The 18,527-nt window shown below is 43.6% G+C and overlaps 1 protein-coding gene across 1 annotated transcript in view; it reads left to right on the top strand.

Annotated features, from left to right (window-relative positions):
• Positions 1 to 18,527, top strand: part of CAPN14 (calpain 14) — a 31,908-nt gene that overhangs the window by 4,822 nt on the left and 8,559 nt on the right. The window contains exons 3-15 of the mRNA XM_053972487.1: positions 2,824 to 3,178; positions 5,357 to 5,426; positions 6,354 to 6,472; positions 7,079 to 7,215; positions 8,349 to 8,523; positions 9,231 to 9,296; positions 10,626 to 10,711; positions 11,966 to 12,040; positions 12,698 to 12,861; positions 13,540 to 13,715; positions 16,342 to 16,547; positions 17,095 to 17,131; positions 17,967 to 18,029. Of these exons, the coding sequence (XP_053828462.1) occupies positions 2,948 to 3,178; positions 5,357 to 5,426; positions 6,354 to 6,472; positions 7,079 to 7,215; positions 8,349 to 8,523; positions 9,231 to 9,296; positions 10,626 to 10,711; positions 11,966 to 12,040; positions 12,698 to 12,861; positions 13,540 to 13,715; positions 16,342 to 16,547; positions 17,095 to 17,131; positions 17,967 to 18,029 (1,605 nt within the window). The 5' untranslated portion in view covers positions 2,824 to 2,947. The remainder of the gene's footprint in view (positions 1 to 2,823; positions 3,179 to 5,356; positions 5,427 to 6,353; positions 6,473 to 7,078; positions 7,216 to 8,348; positions 8,524 to 9,230; positions 9,297 to 10,625; positions 10,712 to 11,965; positions 12,041 to 12,697; positions 12,862 to 13,539; positions 13,716 to 16,341; positions 16,548 to 17,094; positions 17,132 to 17,966; positions 18,030 to 18,527) is intronic.

Below are 18,527 nucleotides of genomic sequence, written 5' to 3' on the forward strand. Positions count from 1 at the left end.
GTTCATTGCTTCTTTTCAGGATATTTCTGTTTGCTTTAAAAGCCCACAGGAAGACCAGGAGTCAGCCTTGAGGATTTTTTTTCTGAAATACAGCACTCTGTTTAATCAAAGACTAGAGGTTGTACCTGCAAATGATGTTTTTATACTGTTTTGTTTAGAGACTAATAAAGATTAACAAGGCTTAATATACTCACACTATCATTTTGACTAATGACTACTAATTTCTGTAGCTAATGTTCTGCTGTATTACATGAATGGTTGTAAAAAATGGCCCTGCATCGTTTGTTCTGCTCACCCTAAAATTTATTATTTTGCATGCAAACATTTACAACTCTGTTCTACACAATCAGGAGCAGCTCCTCAGCCCAGATTTGGATTGTCTTTGTTAAATCAGAAGAGCTGAGCTCTGTCATCCCCAGGTTTAGCCCTCAAATTGCCCACTGTCCAAATGTTGCCTGAGGTAAATCCTCTTGTAGAGTGAATAAGAGGCTCTCAGAGAATGAATTCATGGTCCAGTTACTCTTACAAAAAGTGAAGGATTTTCTATGGATTCTTCAGCTTCTCATTTCAAGACTTAGAGATGAGGCATTTAAGATCTTGAGATAGCTCAGGGGAGATCATAGGATGCTAATTCCGTGGAAGGACTTAGATCAGATGGTAAATATGCTAACTAGGGGAATGTGCAAAGAATAGAGATCAAATCCATTTAACCTACTGCCTCATGGCTTCCCTCTAAAGCTTTTAACCTCTGTCTGCTACACTTGGCTGCTTTCCCTTAGAAATTTTAATTGCTGGAAGAGACATGCTCACACTCTGCTCCACCTGTGCAGGAGGACTGATTCAGTCTGGCTCAGTACCAGAGTTGAGTGGAGTACAGGAATTTACAGCTGTACCTGGTGTCTGCTCATAAACAGGGCTGTGGCCAGGCAGAAAGCTAAACACAAGGTGGAACACCTGCTGTCTGAGAAGTGACTGCTCATGACACATAAAATGCTTCATTGCATCTTTTGTTTGAAAATTTCCAGGTAATTTGGAAAAGAGTTCAAAACAACACACAGTTAGGTTCATCTGGGAGGTTTTCAAAACATACAAAGTAGCATCATTGACTCAACATGCTCTGTTACAGTCAGGGTCACTGGTTGAATTTCTTGAAAATAAGACGACATGTTCATGTGCTTTAAACCTTCATTTTTGAAAGCATTGTTTTTTTCATACTATCTTTGGGTTTCAAGACCTGTATATCAAACTCAATTCTTTTTTCAAATAAATTCTAGAGTGAAGTGAGAACTGGTGAAAAGTTAAAATAGTTTTAGCTTAATAGGCACTGTGAATACTCTGCACTTCCAAAACCCAAGTCTCGAATATTTGTTCTTCACTGTAGCTCAAAGTGTGCCAATTGCTCTCCACTTCTTTTCCTGGGGAGCAGCAGAATGAGAAATTTTTCTTCATACATGTTTTGTCTCCCTATGTAAAGTGCAGCTGGTCTCCAGGCTGTTTTCTTCCTTTGTTTTTCTCTTAAATACATCTCTGTCTGTTGCTCATGTAATTGCAGTCGTGAAGGCCAATGGCTGTAAAAAGGGAGGGTTTGGGGGGAGAGACAGCATTTTTCATCTAGAGAAAAAGTAAGCGAGTTGTCAGGCACTTAAATTCTTTTTCAGCTCTGAAATGTCTACAGTACAGCAGAAAATTGAATTTTCATTTCCAGCGTTATCTTTTGAAGATTTTCTCTTGGTTGCCCTTGAGGGTCAAGCTTTGTGGATCACTTGTAGAGTGGGTTTATAACAAATGAGGGCTCTGTGTGGTTGAACAGTACAATGTGTGGTTGTTTGTTTTCTCACAGGGACTGCTGCTGACCTTCAGCTTTGATGGGAGTAACAATCAACTGGTGCCTAACTGAGACCAGCATCCTTGGGTGCCTGGGGCAGGGATTTTGAGTCCCAAAGAGCTTCCTCTGTGGGGCAGCCTTCCAAATACTGTATCATTATGGCATGCGAACCATTTCTTTAGCTTTGCATCCTGGTTAGTTTTTTCACGGTACTAACTGACTGTACTAACCTTTTTAGCACTGATGGAAGTGATTTGCCTACTGAGATTTTAGTCATGATTTCTCCCAGCAAGGGGTGGTGCAAATCTTTTATATTGCTGCTAATATTAAAAAAAGGCCTAAGACATCACTCTCTGGTGTTTTTAATGAGGGGATGAGAAACATCTGTCTTGAATGTTACAAGGAAAAAAATACTTCAGCATGCAATTTCATGTGTGAATCTGTGGTGTTCAGCAAGATGGAATGTGAACTCCTGGGGAACATCATATCATTCTCCAAAATGAGGCAAAAAGGGCAAAATAACTATCATAGGAGTGTGAGTCGTGGCTTTCTAAAACCTAATGTGTTCCATTTTTCTGTTAGTCTTTGTTTTATCTCGTTTGTTTTTGTTTTTTGTTTTTTTTTTTTTTTTGGGGGGGGGTGAGGGGAAGGGAAATAACTTCATGCTAGAATGTGATTGAATATAGACTGTCATTCATGTTTGCAACATGTTATGAAAATATCCTGGAGAACCTAAAATAGTGCAGAGAGAGACATAGAATAGCCATGTGTGTGGATTCAGAGCTCTGGTAAAAGTCAGTGGGGTCACTCGTCTTGATTTCACTCAGATCTACAGTGATATTAAAGCCTTGAAAATGCAGTGGTAAGTGCTCAGTTAGAATTGGGTGAGCCCCCACTTCTCCTGGGAATGCCACTGTTCCTACCCACCCCTGCTGACTAAGAAGAAATTTTTAAAAGCCAGGATTAAATTTACTTTTTATACTTATTTTAACTGTCAGGAATTCTTCTGAAAAGACAGCTCATCCAAGAGAACCAAGATTTTCCAGCAGAACTGTGCAGTGTGAGATCCCTCCAGAATCCTCAGTGGAAAAAAATTATCCTGGTGTTACTGGAGACATCAGCATGCCTTTTCTGCTGTGCTTGAAAAAAAAGAAGTCACCTGTGCCTTTAGGCAGGAGTATCTTTCAAAAACACACCGCTCCCATCCAGCAGAACTACCAGGCTTTGCTGGAGTCGTGCTTGAAGAACAAATGCTTGTTCACAGACGACACCTTCCCTGCTCACATCAGCTCTATTGGAACAGGAGCGCTACTAAAGAAACTGCCCCGAAATGTACAGTGGAAGAGGCCACACGTAAGTGACTTTCAGTGAGTACTGCATGTAAGAGGATGATTACAGATGATAGCCAGCAAATAGTTTTAGCATTGAACAGAACTACTCTTAGACTTGAATTTAGGTGTACTTTAATGTCTCTGGGGATTACATTTATTGCATCAGGTGCCATTTTGGAAGCTGGGGTACATGGAGTCTCATAATTGCCTTTGAAGCATTTGTTGCCCAAAATCAAAACCAGCCTTGTTCCGTTTATATTCAGTAACACTTGGAGCAGGCAGGGAGAGGAGGCAAAGAGAGCAGGGAGAGTTGGTTTCCTTGGAGCTCACAGCTACAGTGATCTCACTGTGATTCTCTGGTGACAGATGAGATCCTTTTCCCCAGAGTTCAAGATCATGACCTTTTAGAAGATTTCTGAGTTTCCAGACAATTCTTAGCCATGACCCCTCTCTCCCATGGACCTCATACTGTTATGATGCTGGAGGCTGCTGCTTTCCCAGACAGGGCAGGTGTCTTATCCTCTTATTGGGCTGGTTTTTTTTTTTCCCTGCTTAACTGTTTAGTCTACTGTACTTGGAATAATCTTTCCCCAGCTCTCAAGGCTGAGCTTCTATCACAACCAGTGACTGAGCATCAGTCTGTGAGTTGGCTTTAGTTTTGGGACCTTTGTTTTTTACTTGTGCTCACATTTCCAAGGCCTTTGCTGGCATTCCAGGCTTAAACTGAAACATTAGAACAAGAGACACCCAGGTGCAAGGGCTGGTCACAGAGCATGTTCTCCTAACAAAAGGGTAGATAACAAGTGTGGGAGGCCAGGACAGGGGCCTGGCACAGTTAGATAAGGCCTGTTACTAGCAATGCCAGTTCTGCTCTTACAGAGCCACTGAGCAGAGTATTGACAATCAGATCCTCCTGAAAGCAACGTACAGAATTATGTGAGAATCTCAGAATTCCTTTATCTGTAGGGAATTCTGCCAGGTAATACCAGATAGGATCTCCCAGCTAAGTTATTTTCTAGCTGTCACATTTTGTGAGATTTAAACAATTTCTCTGAAGGATCAGGTTTCTGCAAAAAAAAAAAAAAAACCAAAAAGGGTCAGCATGAGTCCTGGCCTCTGCAAAGCCCTTCAAGTGTCTCTCTGTCCCTCAGATATTGGAATGGACTTGAAACCTTCTCTGTCTCTCAGTGGCCTATTCTGCTGCTCTGCTATGATTGTTGGGGTGTCCTGTGTAGGTCCAGGAGTTGGACTTTATGATCCTGATGGGTCCCTTCCAACTCAGCATATTCTGTGATTCTATGATTCTAAAACTGCCTTGTGAAGAAGGCTGCTGTTTGCTCTGGATGCCAAACTTTCTGAGCAAAGACTCTCTGAGAATGGATGCTGTGCATCCTTCAGTCCCTGTGCTGCAGAGGAGATGCTGAGGTTCTGCCATTCAGCCTGCAGGCTTGTAGCTTGCTGCATCTATGAGTGATGGCCTGCAAACTGAACACCCAAACTCACCAAGGGCAGGACTTGGTGTCTAATTACTGTGATTGCCTTCTGAGGGAAGCTGTTTCTTTGCTACTGCCTGCAGGGGAAGCCAACAGTGTGAAACTTAGCTTGAGCAATTTCTGGGTCATTCGAGTAAAATATAATTTTGACACTTAGGTTATTAATTTAACCCCAGAGGCACTTGTGAAGGGAAAAAAATCACTACATTATTTCTCTCTGTTCAATTATTCACAGACCTATTCTTGTCACAGCAACAGGAATTCTGTAGCAGCCGTCAGTCTGTAGCTCTATTGTCAGTCAAGCTGTGGAGATGTCAGCCAGGTTGGGTGACAGTTTATGCTCTGCCCTCATAACCTCTTTTGGCTGGCACTTGTGTGGCAGAGCGGGACTGGCAGGTTTGAAGGGTTGTCTTCTAAGTATGGTGTCCATGGAAAGCCATGATGATGCATCTGAGCACCAGTGACTTATGCTGGAGACCAAATTCAATGTAGACCGAGCACAAATGTGTGCCCAGGCTGGTGTCAGGTTAGCCAGAGCACATAACAATAGATTTATACCTGAGACAGAACAATGTCTGCTGGAACAAAGGACTCTCAGTATTTTAAAAGCTTTAACTTTTAAGCTAAATCAGCTCATGTTACTGGCTTAACTCTCTTCTTCTTCTTTTTTTTTTTTTTTTCTTTTCTTTTCATTTTGTGCTTCCCAGGCTTTGCACAAAAGTCCTGTATTTTATGCTGCAAACAGAAAGCAGCTTGATCTCTGCCAAGGATTGGTGGGTAAGGAAACTCCTTTGTATAAATATCTATGTATTCTTACACAAGATAACATTTTGCATGGAAGTTTGAATGTATAAAACTTGTCTTGGAAATAGAAGGTATCCATCTCCTCTCTCCACTTGGCATGGTGTGGATGAAGCAATCATTTACTGGCATAGGCTCAGTAAATAAGCTGGCAAGCTTTGAGGTGGGATTTGAGGCATGAGAGGAGTCTCCACAAGCTGAAATCACCACTGTGTGTTGTTTCTGCCCATGCTAATAGGAAGTGTTCCTGTGCTCTTACTGGTCTGTGGTGTTGCTGCTTGACAATTGAAGAGAGACCACAGAAGGGCCTTATATTTGGACCTGTATTTGTACCTATTTGTTCTCTTCTCAGCCTTGCTGTTAGAAAAATAATTTTAAGCTTGTGTTGTCTAAAAAGACTATACTGCCGTCTGAAAAACAGGTAGAGGTGGGACTAAATTAGTTTTTGAGTGCTTTATGTCCTTAAAACCAAAGTTTGTTAAGTACAGTATCGCATGTAAGATCTACTGGAAATTATTTTCTTTTCTGAAAAGCTAATGTTTTCAAAGAAAAATGGAAAAGTTTTTTTTTTTTCAATAGTGTGCTTTTATAGAGAACAGAAAAAACCCCACACAGTGTCGGTAAAACACAGAATGTTTCTGTTGACAGTTATTGCTTGCTAAATTTCTTATTTAACCAAACAGCACCCAAATGAAAAGATCATGAGATAACAATTATAAACCCATCATGGTTTGGCTAAGTAAAGAACATGTCTGGATCATATAATTTTGTGTGTATGATTTGTTATAATTGTAAAGATATCAGCACAACAGCTCTTCTGCTGGGATCTTGGTGGCATTGCTGAACTTGGCTGAGAGCTCTCACTTTTCAGCCAACTGCATGTGTCTGTTTGTCTTGGCGCAGAGAACTGCTGGTTCCTGGCGGCCCTGGGAGCCCTGACATTCCACCAGGACATCTTGGCTGCAGTTGTGCCACAAAACCAGAGCTTTGAGAGGAAATATGCGGGCATTTTCCACTTCCGGGTACAGCTGCTCCCCCAGATTGCAGGAGATCCTCAGATATCCTCTGCTGTCTTTTGTGTCACACCCTTAGATAATTTGTACGTGGTTCCCTTTGGTCAGGGGCAAGTGGCCAGAGGATATCCCAGCCTGGAGAGGAGCCCATCACCCCTCCCACAAAGTAATGCAGGCAGTGAATCAACTGCAAGCCACTGAGGAAACACCTCTGCTTGGCTGCTCTCTCCAGCCATGTCCTACCCATATTTTAATGCAAACAAAACTCTTTTTCAAGAGTGGCAACAGTCAGCAGGACCTGAGCACATCAGCTCCAATATTCTACCCCTTTGCCCACCTCTTGGTACAACTCTGCTACTCTGCAGTTAGGAATTCCTTCCCCAGAAGTCCACCTGTGGCTAATTTCCCTGCTTGCTCGTTTTACACCTGATAAATGCTTTGTTTTCTCCTCTGGCTGGGTGGGGTTGAGGAACTGGCTCTGTGGGTGAGTCAGCACATCCCACTGACCCACAGCCGCTTGTTCTGTACCCACAGCTAGGCTATCTTGCCTTTCCTGTTGTTTCAAGGGGAGGTCCCTTCCAAGGGAAACATCAGCTCATTCCTTTCCCCTGACAGTTCTGGCACTTCGGGGAATGGATTGACGTGGTGGTTGATGATCAGCTGCCCGTGAATGAGGCTGGGGAGCTGCTCTTTGTTTCCTCAGTCTATAAGAACGTGTTTTGGGGAGCCCTTCTGGAGAAGGCATATGCTAAGTAAGTGACTCATTTCAAGTTATGCAAATAGTCTCTCTAAAATATGTTGGTTGGTGCCTACGCAGTTTGTTCTTGCTTATAAATGCATTTCCTAGGCCTTGCTACATTTGGAGTGTAGTAGATGGCTCTCATCTATCTATTATTACACAAAAAAAAAAAAAAAAAAGCTGCCATTGCAGTAGCTGATATCAAACCAGGCCCTTCAGTTTAAATCCAAGGGTTTAGGTGAGAAAACAGCCCTATTGTGGGGGATTGTCCTCTGAGTGTTATCATTGTTTGCAGTGTATTGGCTAAGGCTGATGCCTTCCTTGTAAATATCACAGAGTGGAACACCATAGATAGACATTTTCAAATGTGAATGATTTCCAAAGCCTCCTTTAATGTATTATCAGTGTGAGAAACCTCCAAGAATTTTCATTTTGGAGGTCTGCTGAAACATTGCACTTTGTTTTGGTAGATGCTTTTGCTCTCAGGTCCCTGAAGCTGAGGCATGTCTCAAGTCACATGGCATGGGGAGAACAGTGGCTTCTCTCCAGGGTGTCTATCAGCACAAAGACGAAAGCAGCAAGGCCTAACTGATGGAGTTTGTTAATATTTGGCTGAAATAATCTTTGCAGAGCAGGGAAAAATACTCTAGTTAACATTGAGAGAAAGATCACACAAAGGTGAGAATGTTCAGTTATTTTCATTTGGTGTTAGTGTTAGAATGAAAAGACTAGGCCAAGTTGCACTGGAATGATAAAGAAAATCAGATTAGAGACTGAGCTCTCAGGACAGTGTTTCTCAAGGTACTATATCTTAGATACAGCACAGTGCCTGGTGATAAATTCAGGCAACATTCTCTAAGGTAGAGTTATCAAAGAGTTGTGATGGGCATGTTCTCATTACAGTGCAGTCAGGGATGACAGCTAATGAAGAGTCCCTTTCAGACTATGGCCAATCTTGGAGGCAATTTTGTAGATTCTCCTCTTCCCAAATGCCAGAAATCCCCATAAAATAAAAAATGAGTTACAGCCTTCCTTTTGCTTTTTGCACACTTTCTTTTATGTTTTCATTGGCAACCTGTTCTCAACCTGTCATCTGTGATGATAACCCAAAGAATATATTGATTTTTTTTTTTTTTTTTTTGCTAGACTCTATGGCTCCTATGAAGATCTGCAGATTGGGCAAGTTTCAGAAGCCTTGGTGGATTTTACAGGAGGTGTCAATACGAGGATCAAGCTTGCAGAAGCTCCTCCTGATCTGTGGGATATATTGACAAGAGCCACCTACAGCAGATCTCTCATGGGCTGTCAGACACGTTTAGGGGTGAGGCTTGGAGTGACATCAAATGCCTTTACAACCAAAAACTTTTCCAGGCCCATTTCCCTCTGCTCAGCTGGTCATTGTGACTCAAAATGTATCAAAGCTGCCACACGTGGCTTTCTGTAAAAGTCACATTCTTCATGTTAAACTTTGCTCATGGATTGATTCCCTGATGCTCTCAGCTCCCTGTTGTTATGTTTAGGAACTGGTTTATCTATCAAAGAAATTCTATTAAATAGGGATCTGCTGCATTTTCCCAATTTTATTACATAAACTTTCCATTTTTACAGATGGTGCAGTGAGGTACAGACACATATAGAATAAAGTTATAGCTAAGGTAGAGACATGGGTTGTTCAGAATATGAATTAAAGTCTTGGCTTCCAAGCTTTATGCTACCACCTCAGCTGTTGGAAAACTACTTTTCTGAAAATCAAAACCTAACCTCCTGGACTTCCTTAAAGTGACATGGTCTCTAGCTGAAGACCCACAATTCAGGAAGGGCCATTAACAATCAACCTTCCAATTCCAAGCATACTGAAAAATCTGGCTCTTAGGAGGTTCCATTTATTTATTTATTTTCAGTTCTCCTGTTACTTTGAAAGTCATTGCTTACACAAGTACAAGTCTCTGCTATTGGTATAAGTCTGCTGTATGAGTAGGGATAGAATAAAAGGTTTATTTTCCTTCTGTTTCTCTTTCTTGTATACAGACAACAAAGGTCCTGAAGAATGGGCTTGTTGCTGGCCATGCCTACACAGTAACTGGTATTAGAAAGGTAAGACCAGCCCAAATGTCCTGGGTCCAGGTTAATTTGGATATTAGCAATTTTTATTGCATTCATAGGTTCAACCATTGATTAGAGCAACTATAATATCTCCTCCACAATACTCTTTTCTTAGTCTAAGGCTAGAAGAGACTGTGGGCTTTGTTAAGATTCACATTTTAAGTGTGTCCATTTTAATTTGGAGGCCTTGATGTAAAGGGTGATCATTGTGGATCAGTGTATCTTTAAGGGTGGGAATGATTCATGGAGCTATGCTGAGACCACCACCTAGAAATTCATCTTAGCTATTAAGAATGAAAGGACTGGCCTTTGGGGCTGCTGGGGGGATGTGCTTTTTATCTAGGGTAAAAAGCCTTCCTCTGAAACCAGTGGAGGTGCCATAGAGAAGTAAGGATGTAAAGGCCAAAATATGAAAAACTGCAGATAGAAATGTGGGTCAGGGTTGTGGAGTAAGGGAACTGACCTGTGCTCCTGTGTAGACAGTGCAGGGGGACCCCACTAATGTGCAGAACAATTGCTGGGAGTCCCCTTAGGATATTTGTCTAGAGGTAAGTGACTTGAAAAAATACATCCCAAAGGGTTGGAGCTTCTTCCTCCTGAATTGGTGGATGACTGACTATCTTGTCCAGCCTCAAGAAGAGGTTGACAAGGATGGCAAAGACTGTGTGGGGCTTTGGACATTTTGGTGAAAGCATGTTCAGTACCTGTAGCAAGAGGTACTAGGAAGGGCAGGAGAGATGAGCTGAATGAGGCATATCTGTGTCTCCCGCAGGAGGAGTTTATGTGTGGAATTTTTCAACAATGTGTCTATCAGTCTGGCTCCTCTGATGACATGAACAGCCAGGCAGCCTTAAGGGACTGACCGAGCATGTGGAAACAGTATGAAGTCAGCTGTTCTGCTGTGTGCTGTCGGCAAAGCCCCTATTGGCCTCTCCTCCCACCATGGCATCCCAATTCAGGAAGCATTAATCTGTGTGGTCACCCATGGGGGGCTGCATTGTGCCACTGCACTGGGGTAGGACTTGGTTTTCACATGAGTACAAAATGAGCAGGTGTTGGAAAGGAAGGGGAATTTACAGTCAAGCCTTTAGATTAGGAATTCTATCATGTCTCTGGTGTCAGTTTAGAATGTAAGATGAAGCACCTTAATCTCTTTGTTGCTGGCATTTAGAGTTGCACGTTCAAAGATTTTTATCATCATACTTGCTGGCATCTATGAGAACAAACAAAATTGTTGTTAATATCTGACATAGTACAATGATATAAACCAGATGAGAACTGCTGAGACCTTGGTAAGCACAATGTTACTGTTTTCTGCAGGTGACCTGTCAATATGGACCAGAAAACCTAGTGAGACTGAGAAATCCATGGGGAAAAATTGAGTGGAAAGGAGACTGGAGTGACAGGTGAGTTACAATAGGAAAGGTGTGACACTGAGCAAAGGAAAGGTTTCTTGGAGGAAAGATGCTGCCATCTTCAGGCATGAATTAATGTTGAGGGCAGCAGTAAGATAACACTTGCACAGACCTTCTGGTGTCAAAGCATTGACTCCATAAATTTATATGTCTCCTATGTCTCCAGCAGACAGTGCTGCTGTAGCTAGCCTCACTTCACACATGCAGCCTCAATCAGATCAGTTCTACTTCTCCTTTTACTAATGCCAGAGGAAACATAATATGAACATGAGACGCTGACCATCTTGCTGCAATGTGGAGAGCATGCAAAGGGACAGATAGCTGTGCAGGAGGCTCTAAAAAAAAACCCCATGTTTCAGGACACAGTTGTTTATCATGGGGGGGCCCAGGAAAAATCAACCACAGGCTGCAAGGTGTTGGAATTGGGTAACTAGGAAGGAGTCCTCTGTCCTGGCTGCTTGGAGAAATATAGTTGGGCATGAGATCAGAGGAAGCAACTAGCAGAGGTAAATGGGCTCCATATTTGCATCTACTTGTTTTTTTTTTTTTAATTGGGACCCATGAAAGACAGTGGTTTGCATTCTAGACCATGGGCCACTGTAAACTTTTGTCCTGTTCCTCTTTGAAGTGGAGCATGTTTCTTGCTTCCAAGTTTCACTTCATTCCCTGCACAGGCTGTTTGCTGAGGCTCAGGGCATAGAAAGGGAGGAAGAGTAGAGAGGTCATTGGGAATGTGAATGGCTTTCACCTTGTCTGCAGAGCAGTAACTTCTCTGATGCATGTCTGTCACATAATGACAACACACCAGCTGTTCTGCTGAAGAGCATAATGAGCAGCATACTGCAGGCCTGCCTTTGAAATGACTCCCAGCTGCCTCTTGTGCTGGCCTAGTCATTCATTCATTATGCCAAACACTCTTCTTATTATGTCTTCTTTAACAGAAAATTAGCCAACAAAGCAGGTCTAGATTTTTGTATTTTAAGTACTTGGAAGCTGTGTGTTCAAGTGAAGGGAGTGGCTGATGGAAATGGAACATTTCTGGCTTCTACTGCAGAAAACTGGACCCATTTAGCTACATCTCATGGGACCCAGGGTGGAGAGTCTTGTGTGGCTGAAGGCATAGTGGGGGATAAGCATGGAGATATGTAGAAATAGGATTTGGCCTCTTTTTATAGAGGAAAGTTTTGTCCTCTGCCTTGAATTTGTGGCCACATTTGGTTAGTCACCTCATGTTTTTCCCCTTAGCTCTTACAAGTGGGAGCTGCTGAGCCCAAAGGAGAAGATTTTGCTGAGGAAAAAGAAGGATGATGGAGAATTCTGGTAATGACACAGTCTTTCTTCTCTCCTCTCTGGCAGTAGCCCTGGGGCTGCATCTGGAGCTGAAGCAGCACATTGCCACTTAGGCCAAGGCATAGGCATAGGTAATGAGCTTTAGAGCAGCCCGTGCTCCTCTCAGCTTGATGCTGTGACGAGGAGTGGCTGTGCTGACATGGAATGCACTATTCTTCAATGCAGGAGTGAGGGAGAAGCAGAGCATTGCTAGGTCTCCTGGAACTGCTGGAGGTAAAGGGCAGCTCCAGGAGCTTTTGTCCTGCCTTTTTTTTTTTTTTTTTTTTTTTTTTTACCATAGCTTCGGGAAGTTCTTGTTTGCTTGTTTGTCTGCGGTTTCTCCACAGCTTTTGCCACGAGGTGGCAATGTTGCCGCCCCTGTAATTTCACTGCACTCCCTTTGCTGGCAAGATTGTTTTATTCTTTGTTTCTGCTATCCTTTGCTGAAGTTGTAGTCGTGCATTAGCTACTCCTAGATGCTGCTGTAGAAGCAGACGTTCTCTTCTTTACTGCCTAATAAAATATGAGCATTACCATATGTAACACAGAATGGTGCAGCTTCGAAGTTCCCTGCTCCCTTTTCGTTTTATGAGCCATATGGGCTAAACTAAACTGCTGACAAGATGTCTCTCGGTACTCTTTTCCCAGGATGTCTCTGCGAGATTTTAAGATTCATTTTGTAGATCTGGTGATCTGTAAATTAACTCCAGACCTGATGAGCCAGGAAGATGGGAAAAAGTGGATGTACTCCTTGAAGAGTGGGAGATGGGTTAAAGGAAGTACAGCAGGAGGAAGTTTGGGATTCTGTAACGGTGAGGGGTGCTCTTTTGGATAACTCTGCTGACTCAGTAACTAGCTCCTTATAGCCTCTTAACATAAAATTGACAACAGAAACATGCCCTTCCTGTTTAAGCCTCCACACAAACATCAGAAATAAGCAGCTGAAGAACTTTGACCGGCTTCTGCTGTCAGAGAAGATGCACTGCTTGCAAACATAGGGCAGTAGGCTGATTATAGCATGAAATAAGCTTTAGGATCCCAGGATCAATTGCCAGTACTGATCTGTTCTAGGGCATTAAACTTGTGTGTTAAAATTTGCATCCTCAGCAGCTCCAGGGAGTGTGTTTTAAGTAAAGTGAATAAAATAGTCAGAGGCTCAGGTCTTCTGGAAGCAGAGCAGGTGGAGTATAAAGTCAGCTAGCCTATACACCAGGGATGAGAGAGGAATAGTGATACATTTATAAACAAAATGAGCGTGTAATTGCATGTAACTAGAAGTATAGTTCCTTGTTCCTGGGTGTTTTCTCCTGTCTTAGATAGTAGTTGCACTGCTAAACTTGTAAACTGCACCTTAAAATCAAATTCCTGTGGGGTGTGGAGATCCAGACAACCTGTGACCTATTCAATCCAATGCCAGGCATCTTGTGGGAAGCTGGCAATCAATTTTGTAATGGAAAATTACATCAAAATGTTTTTCTTGTTTTACTTAGGCAACTTTTGGATGAACCCTCAGTACTGGCTGAATGTATTGCCAGTTGAAGACAGTAAGAAAAGCCGAAGTATGTGCAGTGTGGTTATATCCCTCATGCAGAAACACAGCACCAAACACCGGAACCAAGCCCCTCACCTTTTCATTGGATTTTTACTCTATAAGGTGCAAAGAATTGCTTTGCTTTTCTTGCTCTCATCAAACAGGAGAACTTCCAGCCCCTGTAGATTGTAGTGCTCTGCAGGCCAAGAGTTTTTGTTGTGTGTAGGGTGATCTCTGCTCTTTCCTCCTGCCTGTGCCCAGTATCCTCACACATCAGGGCTAGGCTCCCTTGGGCTCTGTGCCCCATTTGCTGCCTCTCCACCATGTGTCACCCTGCAGAGCAGTGAGAAGTGCCTTTTGCTTCAAAGCACATTGGGATTTATTTTGCTGCCTCTGAAGGAATGTGCAATAGCTGGAAGAGGGTGCCAGGAGTCCCCTTACTTCGGGGTAGGAAGAGCTCTGCCCTCAGGTTATTTCCAACCATGGTAAAATTGTGCCTAAAAAGTGCTCCTAGTATGATGTGGCAGCTGCTCATGTGTGCATACTGCTAGCTCCCCATGTATCCAGAGGTGAGTGAATATCACTAGCAGTGAGAGTTTCCTACCTTCAATTCTCTGCTTATCTGAGTACCTTGAGGGCCACTCTTCTCCCTTGAACAAAGCCACAGGTCTTGTTGCTGCTGTAAGCTTGCACAGTTATGGAGAGGTGACTGTGGGGAAGGGTTTTTGGGTGGAGGGACTGAGGTTTCTGAAGGCAAAGACCTCATATAGATGTTTCTAGCTGCTCTGCTTCTCAGGAATGATTTGGCTGTGTTTGGTGAGGCACAGAGGTCCTGACTGACAGATGTTGTTTCTTTTCTTCCTACAGGTGGGCCTACAGGTGAGTCCCTTGTCACCACTGCTGGCTGTTGTCTGGGGACCTGGGCTGGCACAGCTGTTAAGACAATGCTGAATGTGGTGTGTTTGCCTTTGTTCTTTGGCTGACAACGTGTGACAGTATTTGAATTCAGCAAGGCACCGCAGCAAGGCACTACTAATGCAGAACCATCCTCTGACTCTACTGAAAAGCAGCCATATCAGGACACCTCATTGGCCTTGAGAGTGGGCATTAGTTGTTCAGCTTCTGTCCTGGGTCTTCAAAGGTATTAGAAGTAGCATCAGCCTTTACCTGATGAGCACTTCAGCCTTGCTGCTGTTATGGGATGGTGCCCCAATTCTTGGCTGTGTCATGGGAGTCAGAGCTGCCTTTCTGCTGCCTTCCAATCTTGGCATGAGGTGGGAAAAGAGCCTGTGCCCTATGCGAGTCAAGGATCTCCTAGGGAGCTGTCTGATGGTACAGGTGTTTTCACCTTCTTCAGGTCAGCTCCATTTCTAGCATTTTCTTTATCCAAGAGATAAAGGTCCCTTTGGGACCTGAGAAAGGGCCTTGGAACTCAAATCCTGATTAAGTCCTGATTTTGGCCGTGACCTCAGAGGGCTATTTAAAACAGGGAAAGATTTAGCTCCTATTGTCTTTAAAGGGCGTATCTTCCACTCTGTTACTACTCAAATGAGAGTATACCTCTTAAATGAGAACTTGGGCTGGCAAAAAACTAGTTTGGGTAGCACAATTGTGCTCCAAGTTATTGTAGACTCAGCATGGTAAAAGATGCCACTCCTTCCTGACTTGAGTATCTTGGGCACTATCAGGGTTACCTTCAAGGTAAACTTTCTAGCAGAGGGGGTCTGAGTGTGACCCTAGTACAGTGCTCTGCCACACCTGAGTGGGAATGGTGGCAGCCAGGACTTCAATTTCAGGTTTGTAGTGGTTGCCAAGATCAATGCAGAGAGATGGCAAGCTGAGTGCATCTAAGGTATTGGAACTGCTGTCAAGAGAGTATTGACTGGAATATAAAAACTTTGAATTTAACATAAGGGGCATGAGGAAGAGTAACCCTGAACCCTTCATAAGAAAGATTGCCCTATTAGTAAAAAAAAAAAACTGGCAAAGGAAGAGCAATAGCATCTCCCCATGAGGCTGCAGAGTAAAATGACTAAATGTTTTGAGGAACAGCCAAGATCAGAAGGTGATAGTAGTTTTAGCTAGCAGGATTATTTATTGGGCTTGTGTACTGGGCACTCAGTGGCATTAAAATTAGTTTCATGTTGCCTGGATCAACACTTTATCCATCATCCTGTGGTGGAAAAGGGCCTGCAGAGCAAAGAGTGCCAGACAGATCAAGGACACTTGCATGAAGTCAGGACGAGGGCTTAGGTTGCTTATGCAGTATGCTCAGATCACAGGTGTTCTGAAAAATCCTCTGCTACCAGATCCCTTCTGCAAAGGACAAGCTGGGGAAAAAGTACATGGTCCCTTTGGGAAAAGAGGTGTTCTGGCTAGTGAAGGGCAGTCTCTAGAGCAGTTTCTGCCTGCAGCCATTTTGGCCCATATGGCAAACTTTTGCAGAAGCCACATTGACAGGAACAGCTTCTCATCCCCAGTTCTTGCTGCTGTTCCTTACAAGTAGTGTTAGTTTTTTTTGTAAGTTGCAGGAAGCACCATCTTTTGTCATATTAGTATTGGGCAAGGGTGCTGCATAATAAGAACCACGATATCCTGGCAAGAGACTGAGTCCTTTGGGCTCCGTTACCTGCTTGTGCTGTAAAACAGGCTGAGATGTGAAGGCAGGTTGGCTGTGCCCTGCCTGTGAATCCTCCACACCTTTTGTCCATGTGTTCAGCTGGGGCAGAACACAATTCTCTTACCTTTCTTCCCTGAACAGTACCAGGAGAGCAACAGAAAGCTGCCCCCACGTTTCTTCACCCGACATCAGCCTGTGAACAAGCACCAGGTTTTCCTTGATGAGCGGGAAGTGACTCATGACTTCCATCTGGAGCCTTGTGTCTACGTGATTGTCCCATCCACCCTGGAGCCTCAGCAAGAGTCTGAGTTCATCCTGCGGGTCTTCTCCAGGAAGCACATTCTCCGGTGAGATGCTGCTGCCCCTCTGCCAGCACCTAATTCCCTGGGAAAGTCTGGTCTTTCTAGTCTAATGGGGGCAGCATAAAGACTTAACTCTGCAAAAAGCAGCACAATCTCTTTCAGAGAAGCTGGCTCTGGATTTCTCCTGCCATAGTATTCTCAGTGGTTGAAGCACTGGTTTTGGCCTTATCCTTTCAAAAATGGCTGAGATAGGCCAACACAATCCTTGCAGTGTGCTCCTGTTTGAGACTGTGAGAAGGATAAAAGCTCCTTAGGTTTTTAGCTCCATTAGTTTGCCAGGAACTTCCTGCTGACAATGCTAGGATGGTTGCTTGTACAGAAATGGGTGCTTTGGCTACTTCAAATGCCAGCAGTTTTTGGGGTCCTGTATGGATATGAGGCTTTGCCTTACTGCAGCTGTAACACCAGAGAATAAAACACACAGCAAGAGCAGGTTGGGGCCCCATCCGGGGAAGAGGAATGACACCTGTGGTGAGACAAACACACAGCTCCGAGGTCTGTCCTTAATGTGTCTGCTTTTTTAAATCTCCAGGGAAATGGGCGGGAACACGAGCTTCACCCTCTCTAAGGTGAGGGGAGTGGGGGGTTCTGTGGTTCAATCTGCAGTTCTGAATGTTCTCCTCTGTTGCTCTGCCCTAGAGGAGAGGCTGAGTGAAAATGTCAATGCTTGTGTTGCAGCACTTGAAAGCACAGCTTGGGTTTACAGACAGAATCCTTTGGACTAAGGGGACAGATGCAATCAAATGTTGAGGACAGGCAAAACTTTAGACAGCTTAGTTGCCCTTTTGTAAACTTCTTTTAATGACACCATTTTGCTTGCTCGACAGTCTTTCCTGTTCATTGGCTTTTTGGAGACTCATGGTCCATTCTTGCACTTCTCCCCATCCCTTTCAGGCTTTAAACATTTTGATGACATTATGGGACTTTAGCTCTACTATTCCCATGCAATTGCCTAAAGTTTATTTTCAAAATAACTGGTCTCAGTGGCAGTGCATGCACATCTGCAGCTTGTGCTAGGGAATTTATGGTATAGTCTGTTCCCCTGGCATAAACAGGGCCTTTCCTGCTTTCATCTCCTCTGTTGGACTGTACAAAGGAGAACAGAGACCCTTCCCTCTTCTTGGCACATAGGGAGCCCCATGCTTTGCACAGTTTGGGGTGGAGTGAGAGGAATGTTTCTCCCCACTAAATGTTATCTGAGTATTTCTCTCCAAGAAATAGCAGTTCTGTGATGTAGGGAGGTATCTTAGCAGTGGGATGTATTAGTGGTGTAACACTGATTGCAGTGGTGGGCAGACGGTGGAAGGGACAAGGAATGGAATGCCATGCTGGGAAAGCATCTTTAATCATTTGGTTGACAATATTTTTCTTCTGCAAGTTAATGGATTTTTTGATACCTTAAAGGAAATTGTTGATAGGTATGAAGGCAAGATTTGGGAGGATTTCTTCACAAAGCATTTTGAACAGGTAAGTGCTTGCATGAGTAAACTCCTTCAGAGCTATTGTGTAGCTCTGTGAAAGGCATCTGGATGTTCAAGGGAGGTCTGTGGATGTTCAAGGGAGGTCTGTGGATGTGTGGGGAGCAGAGAGGGACTATGGAGAGGAGGTTGGACTCTATGTACAGTGATGACTCCACGCAGCAAACTTGCCTGTGAAGTTTAGCAATGTTATAGCACTGAGACAGGCACACTTCTCTGCACAACAGGGTGTCAATGCCTGGAATTTAATGTGAATGTGACAGTATCAAGAGGCTCCAAAGGCATTAGCAAACTGATGGGCAGAAAGTCCACAAACAAATGCTAAAGGACTGAGCAGTATCCTCTAAGATCACTTTTCCAACAGGGAAACAGCCGAATGGACTACAGAAGCTGACCAGGCTCACATGCTCTCCTTAAACATTCATTCCTATTGCCTGTATTGGGGACAAAGTGATGGTCTATGTGGATCCATCCTACCCTTTGGGGC

The sequence above is a fragment of the Vidua macroura genome, chromosome 3, assembly GCF_024509145.1.
Source record: "Vidua macroura isolate BioBank_ID:100142 chromosome 3, ASM2450914v1, whole genome shotgun sequence".
NCBI lineage: Eukaryota > Metazoa > Chordata > Aves > Passeriformes > Viduidae > Vidua > Vidua macroura.